A 14,846-nucleotide genomic window follows, 5' to 3' on the forward strand; every position below is an offset into this window, starting at 1 on the left:
CAATCTTCTAGAAGTATAATTAAATATTTATGTTATCCAATTGAGTTAAATGAATAGCTAATTGGGTTGCTAATAAAATTGAGCCTTATAAATTGTTAATTATATAGAATTGAGCCTTATAAATTATTAATTATGGAAATTTGATTTTATTTCGAGTGAATGATAGCTTTGAATAAATATTGGTGACAATATCTGAATATATGATATTTTATAAATCATTTTTTTACTTATTTGATTATGATATATTTTGTTGAGATAATATGTTGCACAAGAATAAAAGATGATACAAGTAGGATATGCAACACTAAGGTGTGTTAAAGTAGGACAAATGATATATATAAACATAAAATAATTTGTAAATCCTTAAATGATGTAGATTTTATTTTTTGAAAAAAAATACTTTAAATGAATGATTATAAATAAATAATATATATATATATATAAATGATAAGTAATATTCTATCTATTAATAAATGTCAATACATCTAAAATATATTTTATTATATAATATATAATTTTGAAAAGATGATTTAGACTTATAATTTTTATATTTAAGAAAATTAAGAAAAAATAGATTCCACAACTAGAAATCTAAGCATAGTAATTAATAAAATTTGTACTTATAAATATACTTACCTTTTTTGCATGTCTCGATTGTTGTATTTTTTATTAGGATTTGATTACGAGGACTTATTATATTTGTTAGTGTATAAAATAATGTTTGATTTTGTGAGATTTAAATAAGTACTTAAACTTTTTATTTATTTTAAAATATATTATACAAAATATTTTTTAATAAATAATAAGAAAATATTAATTGACATGAGTAAACTGGAGCTACTCTAAAACTATTCATTAGTCTATTCCACCTAAGTTAATACACAATTTACAATAGTTGAACATTTGGCTTTGATTACTCCAATAACTAGATTGTTTTGAATATTTACATTGCCATTGTCTCATGCGTGCTCACAGATGCAACCCGGATAAGGGTTTGCAAAAAAGCTTTCTTCCCATTTGGGGTGTCGATGAACTTTTCTACGATGTGGGCCTCCAATTTTATTCGCATGTATACTTTTCACCCTCGATGAAAATTCATCCCAAGAAATCAAACCATTGTCCAGTTGATCAATCAATCTTACAAATCTTTGTCTACAAGCAGAAAGAACCAAATTATATTCACAACAATGATATACTAAATTTCAACGTTAACTATTTTATTTTATTTATTAATTTTCGTTTCTATCTTTGATTATGATTCAATTAATTTTTTATATTTAAAAAGTGCATGAGTGCTTATCAATTAAAAATACTATGTTCACTTTAACAAATCACAAATCACATTAAATACAGTTCACAAAATTTGTCATTTCAAAAATAAGTTAATATCATTGAACGAGAAGAATTGTGTCCATGCATATTTTAATTATGAAAACCTAAGAGAGTCAAAGTTTGAAATAAGAAGGAAAATAAAAATGATGATAAATTTGAAGACAAACATAAATAGTACTTGTCCGGACTAATAGTTTTCCGAAATCCTTGAAATGCTCGATGACCACGAACTGCTTTGGCCATGTGTCCATCATAACTATAAACAAAAACATCACTTTCTACTGCTATGATGTAATCAAGAGCAGCAAGTTGATTATGATGACCCTTAAAAGGTCGAAGCTCTTCTTCTGTGGCCAAAGTGGAGTGTGAGAGCAAGTGGCGATATTTCCTTTGGATGGGTTTCGTTTCCTCTTTTCCATAAATGACACCTGCAGCTATATAAATTTTTGTGTCAAAAGGGTAACCAAGTGCTTCAAGGAACACAGCAACCTCTCTTGGAGTCATGGGGCAACTACCCCGTAAGCGCCTTGATTTGCTATCAATCTCCTTCACCTTCCAATGTCTCACTTGATATCTCATCTTCTTAAGTTCCATAGCTTCTTCTCTTGTCAAGTTGTGGCTACAACCTGTAAAAGCAAGCATGTCCTTTTCATATCTGCAATATCGACACTTTCTTGTGAGACAAAGCTTAATTAATCAAACATGTGTATCCTAAATCAAGTATGTGTTTGAGGGATTAATTACCTTAGGTGAAGAGCAATGTAAGGAGTACTATTGTTTCTAAGTCTGTTTACCAACTTCATTCCAAGCTCTTCAATTGGAGTTGTGAACTTTAGCCCTTCATACATCGCTCTGCAACGTGTTTTTTGGATTGGATTGGCTAAACCATTGTTCACCAACCGAGAATCAGTATGCGTGAATTTTAGCACTTTGTGTTTCTTCAACAATTGCACCATCTCCCCTGCGTAATAACCGGCCTACATGTTTCAAAGTACACAAAAGGTTTATATGAAAACCGTAATAACTATTACATATTTGAAACAAATTTGTCACGATATTACAAAACTGAGCAAATTAAGTCGTCAGAAGTTCACGAAGGACTCAACACGACTTCTTCATAAATATTTGAAAAAGTGATGGCTTTAATGTTAATATTATGTATTGAAGTTGTAGTAAGTCCTAATGTTTCACTTATTTAGAGATATATGAAGAAGTTGTGTAGAATCCTCGTGATCTATAACATTTTTTTACTTGTCATTTTCTTAATATATGGACAAAATGTAAAAGAACTAGAAACTATTTAGGGAGATTATGTGTTATTGCCTTAGACCAAGAAACTGGAGCCTTCATAAATGGCTTAATTTTCGCCAATTCTGGTGGTAGAGAATCCACTATATGAATATCATCTTCCAAAACTTCCATGAAGTTCTTCCAGTTAAAAAGTTGCTTAAATTCACTGTTACAACACAGTTGGAGCACTGCAAAATTAGAGAGGAACATATTTTTGTTATGAAACTCAGGTAAATTAGATTTCACACCTAGTATCCGTCCAGAAGGAATTATGATCTAATGTAGGCAAAACCAAAGTGGCTTTCATGATTTTTGCAATAGCAACCATGTCACTTATCTGCAATTGGGTGGAAAATGTTTTTATATGTATATGATAAGATGTAAGTAAACAATATATAATTTGGAAATAATCAACAAAAGACAAATTTCATACACCAGTTCTCATTTGATTTAACCCTCCATTTGCATGCACCATAAGGTAACCATTTGTCACATTTCCCTTCCCTACACGATAGAAAGTTTTCTAGTTAGAAAGATGAAAAAATATTAATAACTTGTTTTCTAAAATCTTGAGGTTTGTGCTCACGTTTATCATTAGCGGCTCGAGCAATGCATTTGTGGTAGTTATTACTGTTGGGATGCTTCCATATTTTGAGAGTCTAACTAACAGATATCAAAGGAAAACTAACATCACAATCTAATATATAGTAATAATGGTAGACTATTTCAGATGGAAAAAAATGTTGTATACCGGTGACTTTTTTGGTGAGGGTAGATGCTTTACGACATTTGTATGATTAAAAGGGTCAAAATCCAATTGTTCAGAAAACACATTCAACAACACAAACTTTGCAATGACACACATGAAAACCAAAACCATTAACCCCAAAAACATATGACGTCCAAGCTTAAGCTTTAAAACTTTTTGCCAATGTCGTATTTTACGTCGTGTAGAGGACATGCCTCTCATGCCAGAAGACATCAATCCATAGCGTTCTTCTGTGCCTTCTAACATGTTCCTCCTTGTCAACATGGTTCTTCACTACTTGGAAAAAAGACAATAACCGATTATCACAGAGATTAAGGTGAAGGATGCAAAAGGGTTATGAGAAAAAACATGCATTGGTGGAAACTTGGACTTGTGTCATAGACTTTGTTTTCTTCCTTTTTTCCTTTGACGAGGCTTTTCTATAGATAAACGATTAGTTTATATGTCATTGCACCGAAACTCCCGGCGATAGTTTCTCTTTGTTTCAAATGTTTTTAGTTTGTATCCTAATTACTATTGCTATATCGAGTTTTATAAACTTTTACATGTTTTATACGTATTTTTTGCGAAATTTCCATTTTTATTTACTCAGTACAATTCTTAACCTTTAACAAATTTTAAAATGTTCCAACCTAACATTATAAACATTATATCTTAAGTTATAATATTTAATTTAAATAATTACAAAATATTCTATATTTTTGGTGTTTCTTTATCAATCTTAAAACAAATTAGTGTATAATTAGTGTTTTGGTTTTTTAAAAGAAATATTAAATTCATATAACTACTAATCTATCTATACATAATACATTTGAAAGTAGCACAAAGTGCAAAATTTTTAAACATCACCACAAAAGGCAATTCAAAAAACTAACCGAAAAAGGAAATTTTTAAACATACTATAACATGACACATGGTTACATAATAACATGACATATGACAATGTCTCTTCTTGACATGAGTCCATTTATTTTATCTTCTATTTTGTGACTTTTATTATTTTTTAAATATTCAAATAGTATATATATTTAGTTATATATAAATATAAACATTTTTTCATACTATATATTTATATTTATATAAATATAAAAAAATATAAATAAAAAGTTAAAATGATAATAACAACATAAAATAAAATAAATCTTGTTAGTACTGTAGCCATGCTTTTTATATTGAAAATTAAAAAATTATACATGTATAAAAATATATAAAAATGAATAATAATAATAACGTAATTTGAAAAATATAAATATCTAAATAAAAATATTATTTTTACAATGAAAACAACACAATTAAAATAATAATAAGAATAAATTTGACATGATTTTGAAGTGTTGAGTTACGACTTGGTAATTTTAAAATTTTCAACAATCAATAATAATTTCATTCAAAGAAAAAACTAAATAAAAAATTTAACTGTGTTCTATATCTATTATTTATGTAAGAGATAATATTTATTCAAAGAAAAAGTTGAATAAAAAGTTATATCTACATCTATTATCTATATAATAGATGATATATAGATACATAGTAATTTTAAATTTTCAAAAAATTAATAATAATTAATGAATTATAATTATAATTATATTATAATTAATTAAATTTAACTACACGCATAATAATTTAAAATTTTTAACAAATTAATAATATATTCAAAGAATGATTTATACATTAAAAGTATTTTTATACATTTCAAAATAACACCGAAATAATATAAATTAAAAAATAAACAAAATATACAATTCTATATTTTAAATTCGTAGAAACTAAAATTAATATTTTTTATTAATACATACCATTCAATAATTGTTAACAGTATTTTAATATTAATTTTTAAAATTTTTTAATATGTAACAGTTTTATTAAAAAATATTGTAACAAATTGAAAAAAAAAAATTCTTTGGTTTGTAAAAATCTTTCCTTGTTTTTTTTTCTAGCTTTTCTCTCCAACCAATAAAATGACAGTTTGCATAAAGGGCCTTGCAGAAAACCCTAGTTGGCCCGCTTCATTACACTGTCTCCATAAGAACCCAGAGACTGATATTGCAGAACCTGCTTCCGCCGCACTTAGAAGAAGGGAGGAGAAGAAGGAGGAGGCATCTTCATTACAAAGATGGTTAAAGGACGCCAAGGTGAACGTGTCAGGTTTGTGATCTGTAGTTTATGCCTCTTCTAATCATTAATTTCATTTTTATAAATTTTAGCGTATTGCACATTCATGAGTGTTTGTTTATGCTATTGTGGTTTTCCTCCTTTGCAAGACTTTATGTTAGGGGCTCAATTCTTGGATACAAGAGGTATGCTTTTTTTCTTTTTCTATTCGATTACCGTTAGATTCATTTTTGTTTTTCAATTTTGTATCATGTGTTAACTTGCTTCAAAGGCGCGTACAACAGTAACAGAATTAGGTTTATGATTTTGTCATAATAATTTTGATCCGTGCCATTTCTATATAGTTGACAATAGATGTTGATTAAGGTAGTGGGACTAAAGAAATTGATTGTGTTGTTCAGGTCCAAGTCAAATCAGTACCCAAATACTTCTCTCATCCAGATTGAGAATGTAAACTCCAAGGAAGAAGTTGCGTGGTACGCTGGGAAGCGCATGGCTTACATTTACAAGGCCAAGGTAAAGAAGAACGGAAGCCACTATCGATGCATTTGGGGTAAGGTCACCAGACCTCATGGTAACAGTGGTGTCGTTAGAGCTAAGTTCAAGTCTAATCTGCCGCCAAGATCGATGGTAAACTTTTTGACACATAATTTGTTTTTGTTTTTGACATTTTTTTGGTGGTTTATTAGTGTTGATTGTTTATGCATTTGCAGGGAGCAAGGGTTAGAGTGTTTATGTATCCAAGCAATATATGAGGTAATTTTACATTTTTTCTGAGATATGCATTATCAACTGTTACCCCACTATGTTTCATTGAAAACTGTGATCTCACACTTGTTCCGAAACTCAGCTATATGACCTAAAAAATCCTAGTTTAAAATACAATGTCCGAATAAAGGAAACAGTGAAGGATTTTTGCATCGGTTAATCACTTTCTATGATAGAAGAATGGCTTGTAAGCAATGCAATTGCCAAACTGCCGAAGCATTTTTTTTTAATCTTTTTATTCAAATTAATATTATAAAAAATTGATAGTTATCATATTCTTATTAAGCCAATTTTGTTTTCTAAAATTGGTATGTTTATTCAGTTTGTGGAGATTTCATATTATATTTTAAGGTAATATTGTAGTTATAATACTAGTTAAAGTATAATGCCTGATGAGCTGCTTTTTTTAATGTTAGCTTCATAGAATCAATGTTACTCTTCTAGTTTGTCTGAGTCTAACAATTGATTGTTAGTTTATTGCTTCCTTTTGAAATATAATGCAATGCTAATAATCCCTCTATTCAAACTCTGTTTTAGTGTTTGTGTTTTGCCCTATTTCCCTATTTCAAGTTTGCACACAGTTCTTCTTGGGAACCTAATTTTATAAAATCAATTCCCAGGATTTTATATGTGCAGATAGCAAGTAAAAATCCTTTCTGCTTGAGCAGTCTCCTTTATCCATGGAGATATGCTCCAATGTAATTGGCTTACAGTTTCATTCAAATTCTAAGAATTGGTTTGTTATTTGTTATGGTGTTCCTGTTTTGTGCATATTAAGCTATAGAAGGCAAGGTTAGTATATCTTTCAGATTGTAACCCAAATCATTGTCATTATATTTTTACCATATTTCATTTGGTAAGACAATGCTAATTCCTTCATTTTAAACTCTCAATTGTTGTATTCTATCTGTCCTTTTTCTTTATTTCAAGGATGACTTGAACACTTTCTTCTAAAAGTCGCACACAGTTCTTCTTGGGAACCTGTTTAACAAAATCAATTCCCAGGATTTTATCTGTGCGGATATTAAGTGAAAAACCTTTCTGCTTGAGCCTTCTTCTTTTATCCATGGAGATATGCTCCAATGTAATTGGCTTACAGCTTCATCAATTTTCTTGAAGAGGGAATGTTTGTGGTGGGATTTTGATGATTTTGCAATTAGGTATCCAAGGCATTGTCCATATGGGACCTTTCACATTGCTTGGGATTTGCCTGTCTTCTTTCTTTATTGGGATTGCTTTTCGTTTGTTGATGATAATATTTGCCGTATGCATTTAAGTAACTAATCTATGTATTAATTTGCATGATAGATAACGCTTCTGTTCTGGCTACATAGTTTAGTTTGTTAATGACTCGAGCAGTATCCTAAAAAATCATAGGAAAGAAATCTGATAGTAAAGCAATAATGTCATTGAAATGGCTGTGGTAAATAAAGTTCCAAAAGTTAACATGTAGCATTTGATTATAAATAGATAGCAGCAAATTGAAGATTGCATCAGCTTCTGCTTCGTAGTAGTGCACTTAAGAATATCAAATTTATTATCATGATAACCCTATTCTATCCTACATTATCTAATTGGCTATGAATTGGTCGTTGGTTTTGCAGATTTTCAGGATTCGTTGAACGTGGGGCTTGTATGCGAGTTAATTTTTTATGTTTTTTGGTAGCTCATGAGCAGAATAGTATCTCGTTTAGGATAACGAATGAATCGTATGTTTCTTTTTTCGTCAAGGATTTCGAGTCTCAATTTTATAAATGGATTTTTTTTACTTAACTGTTTCACATAGTCAGTTTCGCATCCTCTCAAAATTTGGAATTCAAAACTTAAATGACGTAGACCCCACTAAATTTGTTATATAATTGATAGAAGAGTGATTTATGTAAGGTTTATAAATTAAAATTGCTAGTAGGAATTTGTTACGAGTATTGCTTCTGGCAAACAGTCGTCAATTTTCGTATCTTGTTGGTGTATTAGTTGTCGGCGACGATGTTCGGACGACAGGATTGACCCATCAATATCGTTAAAACGCAATTGCGTTTCCAACGACTCAAAAACTAATAAAATAAGCTGACAACCATCTGCGTATTCTCTAGAGGAGCCATACGTGAATGAGAACCGGAGGGGATTTTGACCTTAAAAATTGGGTTAAATTTGTTTTGTGTATTACAACTTTTAATAAATTAGAAAGTTTTTTAAAATTACTTCTTTGTTTTCAATTAATGATTATAAGACGACACTAAGGTCCCTGTAGGTTATCTGGATACCATAGATTGGTAGTCTGAACACGACAACATACTATATACAGGAAAGTACAAACATATAATAATATTCTTATCCTATAGGACTGAATATTCAAGTAAATTAGAAATATCAGATAATATCATAAATTATGACACTAATAATAATAATAATAATAATAATACACCAAACAATTTACTGAAACAAGAGAAAATAGTTGTTTAAAATATACATTTAAAATAATTGAAGTTTTCACTTAATTTCAACCAAATACCTTACAGAATGGAAATTGAAAACAATTCTGGATTCCAGTTACGGTTTTGATGTATAGTCGTGCCAATACCATTTTTTAATTTATTTTACTTTTGGTTCCGGATCAGTTTTGTGATTATAGAAAATAATTAAAAATAATACTGTGAATTACTAAAGGTTTTATGTTTATTTTAGATTTAATAATTTTTTGTCTCAATATTTATGAGAAATTTATTTTCTTTATAAAAAGAGTTATTATAGTCAATTTCATCTTTATGTTGATCACAATGAGATGGTGCCATGTAGAGGATATATTCAAAAAACAAAATTACTATTTACGTTGTGATTTACATGATCACATAGAATCTTTTCAACCAGGATAACATAAATATAATAGAAAGGTTGATATTGACTTCTTTTAAATAAAATTGGAACTGAATTAAAAATAAAAAATTCATAAAATCATATTGAATAAATTTCATAAGTATTGAGATAAAAAAATCTGTTAAATATTTATTTTAGTTATAATGATTTGGATTTTTATTATTCTTTAGACATGAAATATTTTTAAAGTTTTAGGTGTATTTCTATTTAAAGATGGATTGGGATAAGTGTAAACAATGAATTTGGATAAATTTGAAAATAAAGTATATTGTTTTGTCTAAAGGATTTAGAAAGGAACTTGTTGGATTTAGAAGTGAAGTTTGTAAATAATTTGAATAATGTGATAGGTTGAATAAAAAAATATAACACAAGCATTAATTGGGTAAAGGATTTCTTTCTTAAAAGTAAAAATTATTTATAGTAAAAAAATAAATCCTTTGTAGTAAATTGAAATCTTAGTGTTAAATCATTAAATGTGTGTTTAACTTTTTCTTAATTACATTTGACATAATTTTTACACTTTGAGATAAAAAGTTAGAAGCAAATTATTATAATAAATAAAAAGGTTTATTTAGTATAATAACAACTATTTCATGTATTTATTCTTATATACTTTACAAAATCACACTTTTTATTCACTTATTTATGTATATTGGTTTTATTTTTAGTTAATATGAGGTCCAATATAAAAGTATCTAACAAAAAATAAATTTTGTTATGATGATTTTAGCTTAGATACATTTTAATAAATAAATTTAAGTCTAATTCAATCTTAAGAAGTCAGTTTGTAAGGTAAAAGAATGAGATTGACACTTAATTTAGATGTGTGATTTAGGAACATAATATATTAAAATGATTTCGTTGATTTTATTCTCAATTATACTCGCTAAATTGATTTTAATATATTCTATTAAACATGTTATATTACATCTAAAACTAAATAGAATATATATTTTTATTTTAAAGGGATTGAAACATTTGGAAGGTGAGAATATACAAAGAATAATGATATGCAAGTAGTTAATCTTAATATCATAAACTTAATAAGTTATTTCAATCTTAATTCTTTAAACAATTAAATTTAATCAAATCAATTACAATCTCATTGAATATAGATAACATGCAATTCAATGTTGAAATGTCTAATGAGGTAATTGAAAACTCACTACCCATTTTAGGTGATTGTGCATCTCACCTTCCTCCACCCTCCTCCACAAATTGGGAAATTAGGGTTTGGTTGACAAATTTGGTGGACCACATCATCAAATGAAACAGTGCATGCATATTAACAACAATTTATACAAACCTTTGTTGACTTCTATCCATTAATGCATAGGTTATAAACCCATTATTGTTTTTGTTTACACCAAACATCTTAGGTAACACTGCATTAATATATTTATTTGGACTGAATGTTTTTATGCACAATCTTTAATTTTTCTGCTGAATTTTTTTAGTGCCTTTTTGCTAAACTTTCCAAATATACTAACGTTAATATATTAAAAAAACTTAATCCCTCTTCCACTCACTACTACATTCAAGACCCTTCTTGACTTTGGCTAAAGTGATGGTTTATGATTTTTTTATTTATTACAATTTTTTTTTATTATTATTAGAATAATAAGTACAGGCATCCATGTCATGATGTGTAATACGCACCACTTCAGGTGGGTTTGCATTATTGGTGCATCGTCAAATTTTGATTCCATGAAAAAAGAACTTTTTTTCTCAGAAAGCTGTTTTTTTTTTCAAAGAAATTGAGCCCAACAATAAGTTAACACTGTTTTCACTACGTAAATGTCACTTCTTCAAAACAATTATGGTAGCCAATAGAACGTAACTTGATTGTCAAAAACAACGCGCTTTTACCCACGAGTTCTGGAGTTTCCCCCCACAAAGAAACACGTAAGTAGAAGAAAATGAATAACTGATAAAAAGATATTAAATTTCATCAGTTAAATATTAAATAACTATTATAAATACTAGCGTAACACAGGCGTTATTGTGTCTCTATACATTTTTTAAATATGTGTGATATTATATTAGTAGGTGATAATATTATAATATTATTAAGTTAATATATATATATATTAAAATTATATTTATTAAAAATAAAGTGAAATATATTAGAATAGATAAAAGAATAACCATTAATAAATAATAAAGAAGAGAAGAAGCAGAGACATCTGATTTTATTAAAGGTTTGTAAAAGTAACGGTCAATTTTTAAAAATTTAATAAATTATTATATTTAAAGAGTAAAATCGGTATTTTAAAAAATAGACACAAAAAGGAAAATCCCTTTTATATATTGTTATAGATAAGGATAAAAAAAATATATTAATTTTAAGATATAAAATGATAAAATATATAAGGATAATATTAAGCAATAAAAATTACAAAAAGAATAATAGTGAAATAAGAAAATGTACTATTAGAAGAAAAATAAAGTGAAGTTTGGTGTGGTGTGAGAATAGTAGTGTTTGTTTAGATGGGTATCTTACCACCTATACTCATTGATTATGAAAGGTATGTGCCAGTTTCACATGCACCTATATATGTTACTCTACTATCATCCCATCCTTTTCTTTTCTATTTTTTAATGCACAATAATTAAAAAGAAATACAACTTAGGTACTATATAACACATCTCATTAAATTCAAATATATTAGAATAATAGAATTTAATACTATGTTATTGTTAAGTAACATCGAGACTTATTTTTATTTTGGTTGAAGAATTGTAAACATGTCTTTACTTATGCTTTTATTTTAATCTCAACTCTTTCAAAAATTAATTTAACTAGTTAATTTTTGTTAGTATCTAACAAAAACGATAAAGATATAACACATATTATTTTGTAATATTTTTTATTATTACTTTTAAAAAAAAATAAATTGTTGTGTACCAAGTCTTATGTTGTGACACATGATACTCACAATGCAACATATCAGGATAGTGCTACATATCACTCTATTTATTCAATTTAGTTTTTTTATGTCTTTTTTATTCAATTTATTCAATTTAATCTATTTTTTTATAAAATCGAATCTCTCAAAATTAAAATCAAATTTATTATTTTTATAAATATTATATATATGTATATATATTAAAATTAAATTTTGTATTAAATATTTCTAGAATACTTTTAAATGTACTCTGACATATTATTAAAATTCATTTAAATTAATTACTTTTAATCTTATAAAAATATAAATTAATAATATAATAGTTCTAAATATTGAAACTTAAATTTATTTAAAAAATATAACCATATTTATACTATAAACAATAAAGTATTGTCTCACTTAAAATAAAATATAGAATAAATATTTGTCTGACTTAAAAATATTAAAATTTAAAATAAAAATAATTTAAAAAATCAATTTTTATTATATAATTAAAACGATAAAAAATAGAATAATTTAAAAAAATAATATCTACAAATTAAATTTTAATTATTATTATTTTTATAAGTTAGTATGTAATTATTTTAATTTTTCTAATTTAATATGTTAAAAAGTTAATTTTAATAAAATAAAAGTATAAATAATAAATCTTATCACAATTTGAAGAGAAAAATATTATTTTATATTAAAAAATTAAGATCGAATTGAATAAGAGTGACATTAATAATGACACGTTGAACGTAATATTGTGTGTTATACCATTAAACTTGATATATGAACAAAAAATAAATAAATAAAAATGATTTAAATAAGAAATAAAAAAAATACTAATTGACACGTGATATATTTTGAAGTGGGCAAATCACTTTATTAACTTAAAAGTATTTAATAGATTAATAGGTAAATATGTAATGATGTAATAGAAAATAATTTTATAAATTTTATTGAATATAAAATTTCTCATACTCGTATGCATATCTACATATGTTATTCTGCAATAGTACTACTTTGATGTTGTAAAACTACAACCATCATTTTGATGATTCTAGCTATCAGAGGTATATCATTCACTAGTTGAAGTGTAGATAATATATTTTAATAAATAAAATAATCTAAATTACATATTGAATAAACATAATCATAATAAAGTAAAAATATTAACTAATTAAAATGAAAATGGTAAACTAAAGTGCATATAAACATGTAATAAAGTTAATATATGAATTTTATTATTTATCACAAGTTACATTCACATTCATCTCACATGAATAATTCTTATGACTTTAAGAGGACTATTATTAAGTTTGGACATAAAGATTAACATGTGTCAACAATTTGATATGTCAACAAATCTATACAACTATCATACTTTATTCTATTATGATATAAATAGTTCTAATTACCTCAATTGGTAAAGTAATTTTTACTCTTTTTTTTTATTATGAATATGTCATCCTCAACTAAGTGTAAGAATCCTTAATTGATTATTCATCACATACTACATTTATTTATTCGACTTGATGTATCATTAAAATTTAAATATCTCATTTAAGATATGTTTGGATTATAAGATAAATTTATAAGAGTAGATTGGAGTGAATTTAAGAAAAAAAATAATGAAATTAAAGTTATTTGAATTAAGAAAAAAATATGAAAAATGAAAAAACTTAAAATGAAAATCTATAACTATATATAAAGGGGATTCCCTCTTTTGTGTCCACATTTCATAATTCCAATTTTACTCTTTACAATTTAATTATTTATTAAATTTTTAAAAATTAACGGTTACTTTTACTAGTTTTTATAAAACTATTTATTTATCTTCTTTTTCTTTTTCTCATACTATTCATCAACAATTATTTTTTTCATATTTTCTCCATACATTTTACTTTAATTTTTATAAATATACTTTTATTTTGTTCATTAACTTAATAACATTACAATATCATCAATTATAAATATAATTTGAAAAATGCGTACATACAGATGCGATAGCGCCTGTGTTTACACTAATTATTAATAATGGTCGTTCGCCGCGCAAAACAATTAGACCCTTAATCTCTTAATTTCGTACTTACACCAAATCTAAACAATTCGGAATCTATCAAACATCACATTTTCGACATACCCATTCAAATATGTTTTAATTTAAATTTACAATTTTTAAATTATTTTTAAAATTTTACTTTATACATTATACATTAATATATCAATCCAATCATAATTTTTTTATTATTTCATTTTTTTAATATTTTTCTTAATCCAAAAATTTCATTTCTCACTTTTTCTTTTCTACATTTTATTTTTAATTTTTTTACTCTCTCATACCAACTATATGATCCAAACATATCCTTAAAGCAATTATTGAAGTAATTGGTGGGATATAGTTCCCTTGATCAAGTGGTGGTGTATATTAATTATGATTTATGATTAATTTAATTTGAGATCCAGTGTGTCGTTTTCACATTCTCTTATCCTCTCTTTTTCCTTTCATACGTTTACACTGATAGGTTGGTGTCAGGTCTTCAGGTCTACCTATTTTCAGACCCACCCTTTTCTCTGCACAAATTGCGCCACCACCCCCATTTTTCTAATCCTCTGCACTCTCTACATTTTCTTATTTATTCTCTTAAATAATGTTACTAATTATTTTTTATCAAATCAATTAGTCTATAAACTGTTCCAGAAAACGGATCCCGAGACATGTGCAATCCAAGAAGCATACACTGTTCCAAGAATTTTATAAACCATTTTGTTTCTCACATCTATCATGAAAGTAAGGGAGGGAAATA

General features: G+C 26.5%; 3 protein-coding genes across 4 annotated transcripts; 1 reads left to right on the forward strand and 2 right to left on the reverse strand.

Annotated features, from left to right (window-relative positions):
- Positions 1–849: 849 nt before the first annotated feature.
- Positions 850–2,303, reverse strand: LOC114193050 (O-fucosyltransferase 19-like). Its single transcript, XM_028082751.1, has 3 exons — positions 2,077–2,303; positions 1,511–1,987; positions 850–1,152 (listed from the first exon to the last, which is right to left on the reverse strand). The coding sequence occupies exons 1-3, from the start codon at positions 2,286–2,288 to the stop codon at positions 960–962; spliced, it is 882 nt and encodes a 293-aa protein (XP_027938552.1). The 5' UTR covers positions 2,289–2,303; the 3' UTR covers positions 850–959.
- Positions 2,304–3,049: 746 nt separating this feature from the next.
- LOC114195129 lies at positions 3,050–3,777 on the reverse strand. The gene is made up of 3 exons (XM_028085520.1): positions 3,374–3,777; positions 3,209–3,281; positions 3,050–3,126 (listed from the first exon to the last, which is right to left on the reverse strand). Exons 1-3 carry the CDS (start codon positions 3,653–3,655, stop codon positions 3,050–3,052), a joined length of 432 nt encoding a protein of 143 aa, XP_027941321.1. The 5' UTR covers positions 3,656–3,777.
- A 1,575-nt stretch (positions 3,778–5,352) lies between these two features.
- On the forward strand, positions 5,353–8,052 carry LOC114195217 (60S ribosomal protein L35a-1-like). 2 transcript variants are annotated; one of them, XM_028085610.1, is made up of 5 exons: positions 5,353–5,536; positions 5,653–5,688; positions 5,905–6,133; positions 6,217–6,259; positions 7,876–8,052. In XM_028085610.1, exons 1-4 carry the CDS (start codon positions 5,505–5,507, stop codon positions 6,256–6,258), a joined length of 339 nt encoding a protein of 112 aa, XP_027941411.1. In that variant the 5' UTR covers positions 5,353–5,504; the 3' UTR covers position 6,259; positions 7,876–8,052. The 2 variants fall into 2 exon arrangements, with proteins under 2 accessions (XP_027941411.1, XP_027941412.1); XM_028085611.1 differs by lacking the exon at positions 5,653–5,688 and having other exon boundaries at positions 5,368–5,536.
- The last annotated feature ends 6,794 nt before the right edge of the window (positions 8,053–14,846 follow it).

This window comes from Vigna unguiculata, chromosome 8, assembly GCF_004118075.2.
Source record: "Vigna unguiculata cultivar IT97K-499-35 chromosome 8, ASM411807v1, whole genome shotgun sequence".
NCBI lineage: Eukaryota > Viridiplantae > Streptophyta > Magnoliopsida > Fabales > Fabaceae > Vigna > Vigna unguiculata.

What these genes read in the sequence shown, in the direction of transcription:
- LOC114195217 (XM_028085610.1), top strand. Translation starts at nt 5,505, where the DNA reads ATGGTTAAAGGACGCCAAGGTGAACGTGTCAG. An exon ending in TCAATTCTTGGATACAAGAG is followed by an intron (nt 5,689 to 5,904) that starts GTATGCTTTTTT and finishes TGTGTTGTTCAG; the next exon opens with GTCCAAGTCAAATCAGTACC. An exon ending in ATCTGCCGCCAAGATCGATG is followed by an intron (nt 6,134 to 6,216) that starts GTAAACTTTTTG and finishes ATGCATTTGCAG; the next exon opens with GGAGCAAGGGTTAGAGTGTT.
- LOC114193050 (XM_028082751.1), bottom strand. Translation starts at nt 2,288, where the DNA reads ATGGTGCAATTGTTGAAGAAACACAAAGTGCTAAAATTCACGCATACT. An exon ending in TACATTGCTCTTCACCTAAG is followed by an intron (nt 1,988 to 2,076) that starts GTAATTAATCCC and finishes TCGATATTGCAG; the next exon opens with ATATGAAAAGGACATGCTTG. An exon ending in AAAACTATTAGTCCGGACAA is followed by an intron (nt 1,153 to 1,510) that starts GTACTATTTATG and finishes TTCTGCTTGTAG; the next exon opens with ACAAAGATTTGTAAGATTGA.
- LOC114195129 (XM_028085520.1), bottom strand. Translation starts at nt 3,655, where the DNA reads ATGTTGACAAGGAGGAACATGTTAGAAGGCACAGAAGAACGCTATGGA. An exon ending in CCTCACCAAAAAAGTCACCG is followed by an intron (nt 3,282 to 3,373) that starts GTATACAACATT and finishes TCTGTTAGTTAG; the next exon opens with ACTCTCAAAATATGGAAGCA. An exon ending in TCGAGCCGCTAATGATAAAC is followed by an intron (nt 3,127 to 3,208) that starts GTGAGCACAAAC and finishes TCTATCGTGTAG; the next exon opens with GGAAGGGAAATGTGACAAAT.